This window comes from Electrophorus electricus, chromosome 21 (assembly GCF_041902795.1).
Source record: "Electrophorus electricus isolate QZ-2024a chromosome 21, ASM4190279v1, whole genome shotgun sequence".
Classification (NCBI taxonomy): domain Eukaryota; kingdom Metazoa; phylum Chordata; class Actinopteri; order Gymnotiformes; family Gymnotidae; genus Electrophorus; species Electrophorus electricus.
In genome coordinates, this window is record NC_137517.1 from 4,630,001 (window position 1) to 4,644,279 (window position 14,279).

General features: G+C 37.9%; 1 protein-coding gene across 1 annotated transcript in view; it reads left to right on the forward strand.

The window, feature by feature from the left end:
* The window catches only part of hoxc3a (homeobox C3a), a 65,357-nt gene that overhangs the window by 48,834 nt on the left and 2,244 nt on the right, over positions 1-14,279 (forward strand). The window contains exons 2-3 of the mRNA XM_081704860.1: positions 12,235-12,420; positions 12,609-12,915. Of these exons, the coding sequence (XP_081560986.1) occupies positions 12,235-12,420; positions 12,609-12,915 (493 nt within the window). The remainder of the gene's footprint in view (positions 1-12,234; positions 12,421-12,608; positions 12,916-14,279) is intronic.

A 14,279-nucleotide genomic window follows, 5' to 3' on the forward strand; every position in this document is an offset into this window, starting at 1 on the left:
TTTGAGTGAATTTATGTATGTCTATTTATGTATAGCCTATTGTAATCAGGGATTTCGCCCCTAGTCCAATACTTTCATTTTTTGACAAGGGAGAGATAGACATACAATTTTACGTTTTCTTTAAAAATAATATCAGCTATGATAACAGTAAATCAATAAGTATAAATTCTGAAATCTCTAAATATTTAAAGACAGACCTAAAATACATAAGCTCTACATAGTCTATTTGTTAGGACAATCTTCTCACTTTACTCTAAAATGGTCTTTATAGGATATTAAAAATATGTTTGCTAGCACCGGATAAATAAGGCATCGCATTAATGATGAATAGTTCCCCGTATTCCCTATACGAAAAGATACCCTGCGCTCCCTTTTAGGATGGGACGCGCACGCGGACACAATTAATCATTCTCACATGTATTCGATTAACTTGGCACATAATTCGGGCCTTTGAGTGGGACCTTATCGCTCTTCAGTTGAGAGGACGGCTTCCTGCTCATTACTGGTTGGATACTGGCTGCAAATGCGTTTGAAAACCAGTGGCCACTAGTCAAGAAATGAACTACAATCCTTGTGGTCCATTGGTGCATTGTTTGTACTTCAGCGCACTATTAGGTCAAAGAAATATAAGCATTGGGTTGTTGTATCTAACCTGGAATGTTCCCTTCTGTCTTTTTTCCTCAAAGACTAAAAAACAGCGGAAAAATGTAATTGAAAAAGGCTGAATATCTGGTGGACTTTTTATCCGTAGAAATATAATGCAACTCCCGTTATAGTTATACTACCGTCTTACTGTTGAACTGTAAACCGAAAATGGACTTTAATGTTTATTGGAACCTTTTAGTTGAATTAGGCTTCGATGGCAAGGGTGTTGATCGCTACATCGTTTGAAGTGTCTGTTATTTCAATAGAATGTAATTTTAATTTTTTAAAGAGTGGACAATGCCCCTCTTACTGTAACTTGTACAATTTTTCAAAATGTAGGACGACGTAAGTCCAGTTTTTTGATGCCAAACTTATTGCAGCAACACCATGTTTTTGGAACAAGCATTACACACAAAAAAACCGCTCCTGGGCGTCTCTAAAGTACGCGTGTTATTGTCCAATAATTTCCCCGGGCCTGCGCAGTGCTGTTCTACACTGCAGCATACACTAGGTGACATTTGGACGCTGTTACAGTTGAAGCTTCTCTTGCGTGCCTCCGAGATATTGTTCAGGCCACTCCCCACGAAACACTGCGCTCCTTTTAAAAAGTGGCGCTCGGTACCGTGCATGGCGACGTCATCGCCGCCTCAGACCTAGACCTCGAGTCACAGCCAAAAGCTAAACACACTATAAGGCGCTCCTGGTTACCACGCGGTGTATCGAATTTTACTGGCATTCAGTGTGAACTCCCTGCTCTTTACAGCTCTTTCAAAATATTACCTTTGAAATTTATGGGCCAATTTTATACGCTCTAAAATTTTGATACTGCCAAAATGTAACTATCGAAAGATTTTTTTTTGTTGTTGTTGAAATGTTTTGTTTTGTGTTGGCCTCTGCAATGACAAAAAGACTCAGAGAAATAAGGAATGAGTTTGATTAATTGTAAATCCCCCTGACTTGAATGAAGATTATACAACGGCTTACTAGGTGGGGGGCTGTGAGGCACAAAGGAGAGGTATTCTAGACTATCAATCATTTGTGGGCACCAACAGTCATTTGTAAGGCATTATGTTGTACAGGTACGTCTCTAAATTGTGCACAAAATGAAAATATGATTATGCACAGGGAACGTGAAAGTACGGAGGAGCAGAATATGACAGATTTGGCTAACCGTCCTGACTTGGCCATGACTTTGGAGAGGCACTTGAAAACAGCAGGCCCAGCGTTGCATTCACAAGCCTTTATGTGACTGGACAGCGGAGAGAAATAAATGTGCACGCCTAAATCGGAGCATGCCGACAACCTCATTCGAGATGCTGTCGCCTTCATGTCGGGAGGCTGAAAGGGTACTTTATTGAAGTTTGGTGCAACACTGAGGAGTCGAGTTCACTTTGGGGGCACATTTTCTGTCCCATTAGTTTCATTTCGGCCGGGTTGGCCGACCTTTCCCACCCCGTGACCCGCTCTCTCTCTCACCGTGTATCTTCTGTGTGCGTATCCTACAGGCATCCTACAGAAGCCGCCCGCACTCTTGCGTTCATTGTGAGTTTTTAGGTTATGTTGATATGCCAGCAGAGCGGGACATCTGATCGTGTTACCCTTTACTCTATACGGGATGACACAAAGAACCGTTGAACTCTCGGCTACTAATCGCGCGCACACTTAGGACCGTTTGGCCTTCAGGGGGGCATCATTTCTTCGGGGGACTGAGACCATAAAGTCCTAACTTCCATCAAGACTTGTGAGTAAGATTTGAACACCACCTGCACCAAGAACTTTTCAAGTTATTTTTATTTATTTTTATTTTTTTTGGTGGCGGGTGGGGGGGGGGGGGGGGGGTGATTATACCGAATTTAGTCGGATCATAACTATTTCTAAATACAGACAGATATTACAGACATAAAGTGAATCGACATTGCCATAGAAAATTCAAATTATATAATACCCACTTAATTCAGTATGTATTTTCTGGATTCGATTATTTTAAAAATTACGTCTTCAAAAATGAATCCTTAAAAAAAATCGATTACCATAATAATATTGGAATTCTCCAGTGCCAGACAAGACCATTTTAAGGTTAAAATGCACTTTTAAAAATCGGTTAAATTACATTAAAATATGTTTAAATGCATTTTACAATGAAACAAGTAAAACGTATATAATCGTTAGGAATGACAATAAGTAGCCGAAATGTGCACGTACGCAGGTGCGGACACATTCTCCCCTTCTCAATCACGCGCCAAACAGGTAACCTGCGTTTAAACTGTGACATGCTCGGATCACATAACAGATGGTAGACTTTTTGGGCAGGTAAACAATGGTCCTCAGTCCATCAGCAAAGGCCTTTCCACCTAACACTTCGGCTGCCAAGCTTAACATTAGCAAGAAGAATGAGTTCACAAGCTCAACAGCCTATAGTGCAATTTGCTTAGGCTAGTATTTGCAATGGAATTTCAAGGTGGCTTAGTTTTCGGAGAACCTAAAGTCAGATAAAACTAGTGTTATGTAAACCTCTGTAGGTAGCAAAGTTTATTGTGAAAATAGGTTCCCGCATTATATTCGAATCCAATATAAACAATTTGTCGAGAGGAAAGGAATCTGCTGTTCTGTAAGTTAGGTTCTTGTTAGTGTTTTATTAAGTTTCCGTTTCCTTCATTTGACCCTGAGAGGAGACGATATTGCGCGGTGGGATCACGTGGGATCTATTTCTAACACCTATAAGGATAGTTTAAAACTAAATCTTGAACATTTAAAATTTAAATCTTGAGCAATTTTTACATAATATTATTATATTTTTAATTCAAATATCACTTTGACCATCAAGGCTTTTGGAAATTAACCAAACGTGATTTGTCGCTATAAATGGTCAAATAAGAGCACACTAAATCATAACCTTATCATAGTTTTACTTCTGGCGTGTAACTAGCGTCTTACCACATGCTTCATTTGTGCAACATAAATTTGGCTTAGGCATGTCATGTTAAGGATTTATGGAAAACGTAATCATTTAAATACAGTGCTGCTTTTACATTGACCACATATTATTCCTTAAACATTTTCATTTTATCCATATGTGATATATGTGATACACATGTGATATTGTGGAAATGTATAGTTCGACTATGTCTTCCTCGCAAAGTATATCAGCTGGAACTGTTGTTTCAGAAACTGTCTATTCATGTTCTAAAACAAGACGTAGTATAGACTGTAGATATAGACTGTATATTTGGAGTCTTGAGTGCACAATCATTTTAAGTTGTTTTGAAACGTTCATTTTGTTAAGGGCCGAACATTGGCCCATAGAATTCTAATGTGCCTATACAGGAAACTACAGTAACGTTTAAGACGTAGGTGAAACATTAATGAAAGTACATGCTTGAAGGACCTCTGTCCAAAATGTCCTTTTTCTCTGCATACCCCTTATCTCCTATCCTCCACATATTTTACTCCCTTGAAAACACACACACACACACACACACACACACACACACACACACACACACACACATACATATATATATATATATATATATATATATATATATATATATATATATATATATATATATATATATATATGGATGTATATATATATGTATATATATATATATGTGTGTATATATATATATATAATATATATATATATATATATATATATATATATATAATATATATATATATATATATATATATATATATAATATATATCATATATAATATGGATATATGGATGTGTAGGATGTATATACATGCAATAAACATAAAGACATTTTTTGTTTCGTATCAGCTTTCAAGACATTTCATTTCCATTTAGGGACCGCATACTACTAGAGGAACCAAGAAACAGAGCTGAGCAACACAAGCTGGAAATCAGACATAGTCTAGTGTTTCTAGAGCGCTCGATCAGTTTTATAGGTTTTTTTCCCTTATGCAATCAAGTTGATTTTACTCATTAGTTAAAACCCTAATTTTAAAATTCCCATTTGAGGATGTTAACTAAGCACACAAGCACATTTTACTTATTTACAATTTAAATAATTATCAAATAAAAAAGACTCCAAAGCTCCATAATACTAAGCAAGTCGAATTACTACCAAATAAATAATATTCGACAGGGCTATTTTTGTCTGTAGCCTGCAAATAGCAAAACCCTGCAGTCCTCAACATAATCTGTTTCCTAAACCATTGCAGATTCCTTTATAAACGCATAACACTCTCTTGAAAGCAATTATAGGCTATTACATTTAAAATATACCCCTTTCCTATATTAATTTTAAGAAACCTAGAACGCATGCTACTGCACATGTGTGTACTTCAAATAGCTTTTTTGTTGTATAAGTGTCTTCTTAAAGTAATTTAGTTAGTGTTGAAAGGTGCCGGTCTTTAGCATTGTTACGAGGTGGTCTGTGTAAACGCGGCCGTGGCACCAACACAAAAAGGGTGCAGAGTTGAAACGGAGGTCACCATGCTATTTTCCAGAGTCGTAGACTTTCCGACTTCGACCAGTGCGACGAAAATAAACCATAATTTCGCAAATCAGTTTCACCTCAAAATGTAGCTAAGCCGTGCCTTGGCCCGGGATTGCCTCTAATTCTATTTTAATTGTTGTGTTCAAGTGTTTTACTAAAGAATGTGAGCATGCAGTGCGTGCATACACCGCCTGGGTCCACTAGCTAACACAATCTCCATAATCTTTGTTCCGAGGTCTTACCCCTTAACCCTTACACTTACTGTGACACCGAATGCAATGGCTTTCCTACTCTGGTGAAGAGATTGACACTGAAAACATAAGAGCCATAATAACTAAAGAGCAAAAGTCAGTCAAAATGAATAGGCTACGTAGCGTACTTCCAACAACAGTAAACTGTTCGACGAAAATTCCCCAGGTTTATGATAAAAATATATATTCAGAAAAGAAATTGTGTAAATTAACAGGTGTTAAATGTTTCACGCTAAAATGCGGTGAGCTCGTGAAATATCTTTATTTCTATGACGTCTGAGACCGTGCAGGTTGATTTCTGAGAACGTGCAGGTTCTGCTGCATGTTGCCGGCCATTTCACGAGCGGCGAGCTAGTAACGTGTTACTAGCCTACAAAAAAGAGAGAAAAAGTATTATTTATCCTCCCGAGATATAGAGATATGCAATTCAAATTTCAAAATGTGCTCACATGACGCCACAGTGTCTATTGCTGTGAATCTTTGTATTCTTCCATGTTTAAATTGCACAACAGTTTAAAACTATGCTGTATTCTGAATTTTGTGTAAAAAAAATAAAATAAAAAAAATAAAAAATACAGATGTAGTCAAAAATATAGACCTATCAAAATAGACTGCTGTTGCAATGTCATGGCTTTAAAATATGGCCTTCAATGAAAATATGAAAATCCATCCTATACAATTTAACATCCATAAACATGCTCCTACAATCTGTACAACAAGAAAAAAATATCAATATTTATAATAAGTGTTGTGCATTTGAGCTTCCAGGAAACTTAAAAGTAGTCAAAATAAGTTCAGTATATTATAAATACTGCCAGATTATTTGCTTACCTATATGCAATTATGTATATACCTTTGTAAATTAACATAAATGTGTGAATCTCTTAGCATATATTGCCTTTTCTTTTAGACCTTTAATAGGTTCTTTGAGGTGTTTTAATGGAGTCATAAGATTCTAATAGGCCTATTTCATGGGTTATATTACACATTAAAAAGTTTGCATATCCTATATGGTTTCTTAAGCTTCTTTGGTATGAGAGGAACCAGACCTACAGAGCAATAATATTTAAAGAAGCATGAAAACTGTAGTATGAGCAGTGAGACCAGTACCCAGATTTCTCCGTCATACACCAAAGACTAATATCAGACTCTAACACGTTTTAATATGCTTGACTTTCTACAGTATTCTCTTACTTCATCTAATTAAGATTTGTGAATGGAGTAAAGTCACTTTTTTGATTATAGTCCTGGGTTGTAGTGTGCCAGGTGCCTCGATAAGCCTTTCTGTGATTTGACACTTTATGAAAGCACAGCACTTGAAGACTTCCAATTCTATGAAAGGTTTAGGCTATGAAACAGAAAAAAAAGGGCTTTTCATATCAGTGCAAGGCAAAGAAGCCCCGAATATTTCTGCCTTGAGTTTGGTTTTTAAGACCATTCATTTAGTCTGCTTGTCATCTTAATGCTCCCTGTGGTATTACAGCTAATACAACATAACATGAACACTCAGGAGAAGCTGAAGACATGGGCAGTGCCAGGGCTTGTTAAAAGAACAGGATTAGGTATGACCTGTGTATAGATCCAAGGCCACCTGTGAACAGCTGGTATTACAGATGCTTTCAAACAGCAAAAAAAGATGATAGGTCTTCTCTCTCTCTCTCTCTCTCTCTCTCTCTCTCTCTCTCTTTCTCTCTCTCTCTGTCTGTGTGTGTGTGTGTGTGTGGAAAGAAAAAGGTGGACACCACACCATCCTCTTGGAGATATGTCTCAGAAACCATGCTCATCTACAGTCTTAACACAAAGAGGTCATTAGAAGTCTTGTGACATGTTTGGAACAAGATGAAGGAATCTCCAAAGCCATATAATCCACCTCCTACTAAACTCATCAATATCACATGAGGCATTTACCATGGCTTGTCTTTAAGTGGAGATCTATGTCTCTTCATAATGAAACACGGTACTCCTTGTCTGAGAGGCATAGTTGAAGACACAAGATAGTGTGCAAGCTTTCAAGACCAATATAATCTAATGAAAATCTATATTTAATTCTGAGAAACAAGATTCTCTAAAACCAGCTGAGTCTACTAGCTACAAGTGAAAAATTGCCTTCTGTTTCAAAACAGAGAGAATAACGACCGACTGATTTCATCTTAAGGCAGTTGAAATGTTCTAAACCGAAATATTCTTTTATGGAAAGATCTGCCTTTCTGTGACATGGTTTAAGATGTTTGAGTCGGTGCTGAGACCTTTGTCCAGTCCGCTGGGGTGTCTGCAATGTGTCTAAACATATGCGGTCACGAGGAGGTCACGAGACGCGCTGCTGTGTGCGGTGATTAATGTCATCTTTTCAAAGACAAAAACACAAAAGTGGCATTCTTAAACTAGCTTTTTACGCACAAGGCAAGAATACGCAAATGTGGATTTTGAGTGCATTTATGCAATATTAGCCATATTGACACCATTTGTTCCCAAAAACAAACATATATCATCTAAATCTAAGGTATTTATAAAAGATGTGTATGCAAAATTAAAGCATCCTAGGAGTTTTTGTCGCAAAACATTAAAATAATAACAAAATGCTTGAGTTTCAAATGAGTATTCATACTTTTCTTGATATGTATTACAATACTTATTACTTAATTAACAGTAGTCTCTTTGATTAAATAAAACACTCATGCGGTGTTTTATATCTAACAATGATGTGTTCAGCTATTTATTACCGTATTTTCATCTTACTTCATAACTCATTCTGTTCATTATTTCTAACAAAAAAGGCAACTTGCCAAGTAGCTCATTAGAAAAGAATAATCAGATAAGATGATATAAGGAAAACATAAGAGGAAGTGTAAGCCCAATCTTTTAATATATTGTGCCTTATTAATGTTTGCCTCTGCGATTGGAATGTATGTTAGTGAGGACTAAATCTAGACAGCTAGCTTTTTAAAAAGACGGGTTTATGGAAAATATATGGAAAAATATTAGTGTTTATCAGGTCAACAACTGACATAGCTGCTCCACTGCTCCTGCACTTTTAGCTCACCTGGTTAAACATAGTGCTATTCACAGCAAGGTCATGGGTTCGATTCCCAGTGTAACTATGTATGTCTCTCTGGATAGAAACCTTCTGCCAAGCGCCGTAAGAGTAAAGCTATGCAATCTCCATTTAAAACTTGCACCAGTGGTAACAGGTTGCTATGTGCGCGCTAGTCCTTGGACATGGGAGGTTGCGTCATGTCACTTTTAGAAAATGATCCCCACGTGTTATTTTCATGTGTCATTATACACATTTATTTTTGCAAATATAAATGCCCTCGACTTGAACGCCCTTATAATAGGTGTTCGATGTTTACAGCAATGCAGGTCACTGATGCTATACATCTTGTCTTTGCTTTTCTAAGACAGGTCAATTTGTATGCATCGTTATAACCCGCAACATCCTCTGGCCATTAACATCCTTTCTTGGCCACTCTTTTTCTCCCTCTCCCTTATCTGTTCTACTCCGGACCATGGAAAAACATTAACAGATTACTAATGCTCTTATTGAGGAAAGCCATCAGAGTAGTACGAGTGGTGCAGCAACAAGGAAAATATATATAGCTTTTTATGAGGGAAAACAAAACGAACCAAAACAGTAGCAGGTCGATTTATTTCCTATAAAGACTTAAAGCTATGCCTCTTTTGACTTCACAAAGGCAAGACAATTGAAATGTTTGTTGAAATGTGGTCGGGAAAAAAAAAGGTTATAATACACAGAGGAGAACATTGCAACAGAACGTTATACACGCAAGCCCACGCGAGCGCGCGAGCGCTTACCCGTCCTTGGCGCTTTGCTATGATTTTGTTATAGCTGCCAACCTCTGCCATACTCTCGTTCTTAGCCCTTTGCATAGAGCTTTATCTTTGCAAGAAACGGCTTAAGCGCGGGTTTTATCGATGTTCCACGCAGCTGTTTGTGTCAGCAACCACAAGAGCGCAGAAGGTAAGGAGGAATTATAAAAGGGTTGACACCCAGAGCGACCGGCGCGCTTTTGTGAGAGAAAGAAAAATGATTTATTGCCAACATCGTGGTTCAAACAGAGTTCACGGAGAATTGTAGTATACTCGCGGAGGCGCTGAGTTGTGGTCTTGCTGAGCCAGTACATCAAAGATTCCTTTTCAGTTCTACTGAATGGCCTTAGTGACATTAGACACTGGAACAAACTTACCTTAATTAGGAAATTTCTATATCGGCCTACTTTCACACAGTGGGAAAGGGATAGGCCGCGTAGGGAGTCTAGTGAAAAGAGTGTTAAAACGTATGGATATGAAAATTACATTGAACAAAAACAGACTACAATACTACTACTACTACTACTACTACTACTACTACTACTCTAATAATAATAATAATAATAATAATAATAATAATAATAATAATAATAATAATAATAATAGCAATAATAATAGAAAGCATATGTCCTGTAGGTAGAACAGCGTCATATGAAGTGCATCTCTTTGGGTCTTTAATTCATTTGCGGTCACGGAATGAGCAGGTCTACGCTTGCATTCACTGCACACTTGAGCGCAGTAATATTTCAAGTTAATGGCGCTGCAGCACGGCAGAAGCCGGACTTGTAATATGCATAGTGAATGCTTCTATTTGACAAGCCTTGTGACAGCAATTCACTGAACTCTAAATAACAAATCGTTCCTAAAACAAGATTGATTTTACAGTTACAATTGAAGAGGATAGGTGCACGAGTCCCCTCTTCATATTCTTCCTTAATAAAGGCTTTATGAATGGTCTGTTATACTCTGACTAGGAAACCTGTGTGCTTGAAATGAAATAAATAGTAAGAAGGGTTTGTAGTAGAATTATGAGGCGACGAAAGTGGCTGTTTGCTCCGCGTGAGGCTTCCTGGTCGCACTATGAGGGAAACGAAATATTCCATTTGACGTGATATTCGATTGGATACCTGACACAGCTCATCTCTTTACTCCATGTGTTATCTTCCATCTTAAGCCCCTCCGAAATATGACACGCCTCCTTTTTCCAAGGACCACTCTAGTTTCTGGATTCCTCAGTAGGTTGGGATGTGTACGAAAAAAAAAAGTAGCCAAACCGCGTCGGAGATCGAAGCGTGTCCGTGAGATATATAAAAAAAAATAATAATAAAAAATTATATATATATATATATATATATATATATATATATATATATATATATATATATATATATATATATATATATAATTGCAATTATATAATAAGAACAAATTTTATTTCTATAATTTTAAGAGTGTATATATTTCTGGAGATAGCCTAATCTAGCTCGCCAACATGGAGAGCTGGTGTTATAATAACAGGTACCGAGAAGGCGCAATTGAACCGGTTAGGCCTTTTTACAAGTTAGGGAAGTTGTAGGAGGCTTTTAGCTGAGCTTTTCCAACGTGTGTATAAAGAAAGAGGGAAATGCGAAGTTCAAACGATAAATGATAAATAGCCTTCGATCGGACGAAACTATGCCCATTAAACATTTGCCGGCCGTTTATCACAATAAAAATAAATATTGTAAATATTGTAATTAATAAATAGATTTTTTTTAAGTTTCGTACATGAATTAGAATGGACCTTTTAAAACAAATATAGATGTTCATTTAATACGCACGTATGTGTGTAATAAACGTCTACGAATGCAAAAGTAACTGAAGCATGAAGTCAGTGGGCTTGTAGCCTAGTAGGCTAAACACAGTCAACGGTTTCACCACTTCAGTGGCTAGGTGACATTAGAGGGCGTAACTTTCTAGCGGCTAACACGCTTCTACTTTTTAATATCAAACCACGTTACTCTAAAACTACTTAGTGATAAAATATCGTCAGACTTCAAGGAGTTCCAGCAGTACATAACTTCTCACCAATACCTGTTATGATTTTATCATCTAGATACACGATCTCGGATCCTTTGTTCAAGGCATTGTTTTTGGTCATTTTCATTCTAAAATCTTCTTAAAATATTGACTCGGTGTAACTAAAGAATCAAGTTATAGGCAAGAAAACTTTTCTATGGACCCCACAAGAACAAAGTTTAAGTCTGGTGATAGGCAGCATCACGATATAGCACAGAATACTAACTCAAGGGTTACTCTTTTGTGCTCTGCATTGTCTGTGACAATGATTGTCAAATTTCCTTTGTCTGGCCACACCCAATTGTGCCATTGATGTTTTAGCTACCACAGGTAAAAACAAGTATAATATTGATGATAAATGGTAATAAGTAATCCGGTTGACATAAAACTGCCACTTCATCTACTTACCAAGCATTACCAAGCTTTAATAAACATTATATATTAGTTATTATGCGAATAGCCTATTCGAACAGCGAATAGTCATTTACTCACATAGCCTGCACGTTATGGCCCATAACAGTGACGATAAATGTGACACGAACAAGTTGGAGTCACTGATAAAAACAGCCTTTAATAAAGATGCATTTTAATTCAGTACATTTGTAAAACAATATATCGTAGGTCTTTCTGAAAAAGAAAATATTCCAAAACAGGAGACAGCAAATGTATGTCACGATATATTAAGATTATATACACATGTATGCATGTATATTTGCATTTCAGTATACCTACCGCAACAGTATCAGAAATTTAAAACAGTTCTGTATCAAGTCTCCGTTCGTTTAATTTCACGGAGAGCACATTTTGTATTCTGCAATCCAAAGGGCAGAGCAAGATAAGACTAGATCCCAGTGGTTCACGCACTCCATTTCTCTCCGTCCATTTGAATTTCCCCTTTTCTCTCTCCCTCTCCCACCGTGTCTTCTCTAAGCACGTAGTGTCTAAACTCTCCATCCCTATCATTGACTTATTTTTTTCTACAGGTTCACTCGAGATCATCACTCGAGATAATAACAGGGGAGCTGCATGGAGACGGAGACGGCGTCCTCCTTCGCCAAGAAGTTCCTCGCGGACACTTTGCAACTCAGGCATCATCTACTGCGACAGGCTATTGGAGGACGGCCCCACGTGACTCAGGGGTTTACCCGTGTTGCCAGACAATTAAATACGTGTGAGTGTCGTGCCTGAGCCAAACAAGATTAATAATCGAACTTGAGTAATTAGACAAGGCGCGTTCAAAATGCAAACGGTAACTTACCACGAACTACACACTGATGACAGTTATATGCCCAAAATACTTTTTAAACATCAACATCTTCGTTCTGTGGACCAGCAATGTTCTCCGTGTATTCTACAGGAGGACAGTTCTGCGTTCGAGTCTGACGAACTTATCGCGCGCAGAAAAGAGCACAGTGCAGGCCATGTGTGGGACTTGCAAGACCATGTTTTCCTTCAACAACCGCATATACCCTATTCTGATGTGAGCCGAACTACGAATGGGATTCGACCTCACTGCATGGACCAGGTGGAGCAAACTGACAATGGCTTGGTGAAAGCTAAAGGAGCTAGCACTAAAGGCAGCATCTTCTTCAAGACTGTGTATCCTTGGATGAGAGAGGCACAATCTACTCCAAGTCCTGAAACACCAAACTTCTGCCATTCAGGTTTGAAATCTTTGTTGCTGAAGAATAAATTAATTGAGATCATATGTAGACTGCTGTGTGCAGTAAATCAGATCTATAAATCATCAATCGGTCAATAAGGAATTAAACCAGGTTTGGTTTGACATTAGCATGATTTGTCACTCATGCACTGGCATCAGTTAAATGACAACCAGTTATTCATTAGACGACCGAGCTGTTAATCATGCTTCTTTATCAATGAATCAATACTAATTTACCTCCTGTTTCAATAACTATAGTGTTCTGCAGTGATGTACAGCATTGTTTGGTCTTTTTAAAGTTCACTTTTTTCCCCAAAAAAGTGGAGTAAAATCTTCACTTTGGCTATAAGGCCATTGTTTATAATGATCAACAGAAAACAAAGACTACTGTAATGCTTCATTTCATGTTCAACACTAATGCTTATAAGATGTGTCCAATAAGATGAATGAGGACCACTAAGTGGTTCAGTTATTGTTGAGAGTGAGAGCGTTGGAGGAGAATTCCTGAGATGAATTCGCTCCGTTTCACCGCTCTGAGAAACTGCTGTGTAGAAAAACAGTGTGTTTGAATGTACGGCCACTGCTGAGCGCGTGGGACAGGCAATTAAGTAACGATGGAAAGTGCTCTTACTCACTGGAATAATTAAAAACACAATTATTAAACCTTTCTGAAATATACAAGGATTTTGATTTGTTGTAATGCTTTCCCTCTAAAGATGAGTTTTTGTGTTTTATGGGACTGAAAATATTCAATTTACTTAACTTTCCAGGGAAAAGCACACTGGGAATGTGCACAGGAATTAATATTTTATGGAGATCACTACCTTTGTTTCTCATAGTGGGAATTAAACACAGGCATGGTATGCACACTCAGGTTTTTTCAGCCTATTTCAACTTGAATCGCCGCCACACGTTCTCCTGTGTATAGTAGAAACGTCAGCCGAGGGGCTCTCAGACAAAGGAAAGGAAGAGAGTGTTGAGATGGGAGCAGGGCTGAGCATTTAGCACCTGCCAGGGCTTCTTCCAGCTCCTCCTGACAGGGCCACAAGCATACAGCACGATTCCTGTGGGACTCAGACTGCAGTGCTGGGCTCCCTTAAAAAAAAGTAGAAGTGTTTAACTGAGCTCCACTGAATGTGGGACCATGTACGCCAGCCCCTCCAGATGATCCTGGACGATAGTCACATGACCCTTTTGCTCCAAGTTCACTCAACTTGTCTTACCATAAAATGAGCCACTTTGGGAACCAAATGTCAACCAAAGGACTCAAGACATGTTATTAAGATCAGTAAATTGGTGTGCGTTAGACAATACTGGGAGAAAATACTGGCGGTTGCAGTATGAAGTTAACTTGGAGATTAGATT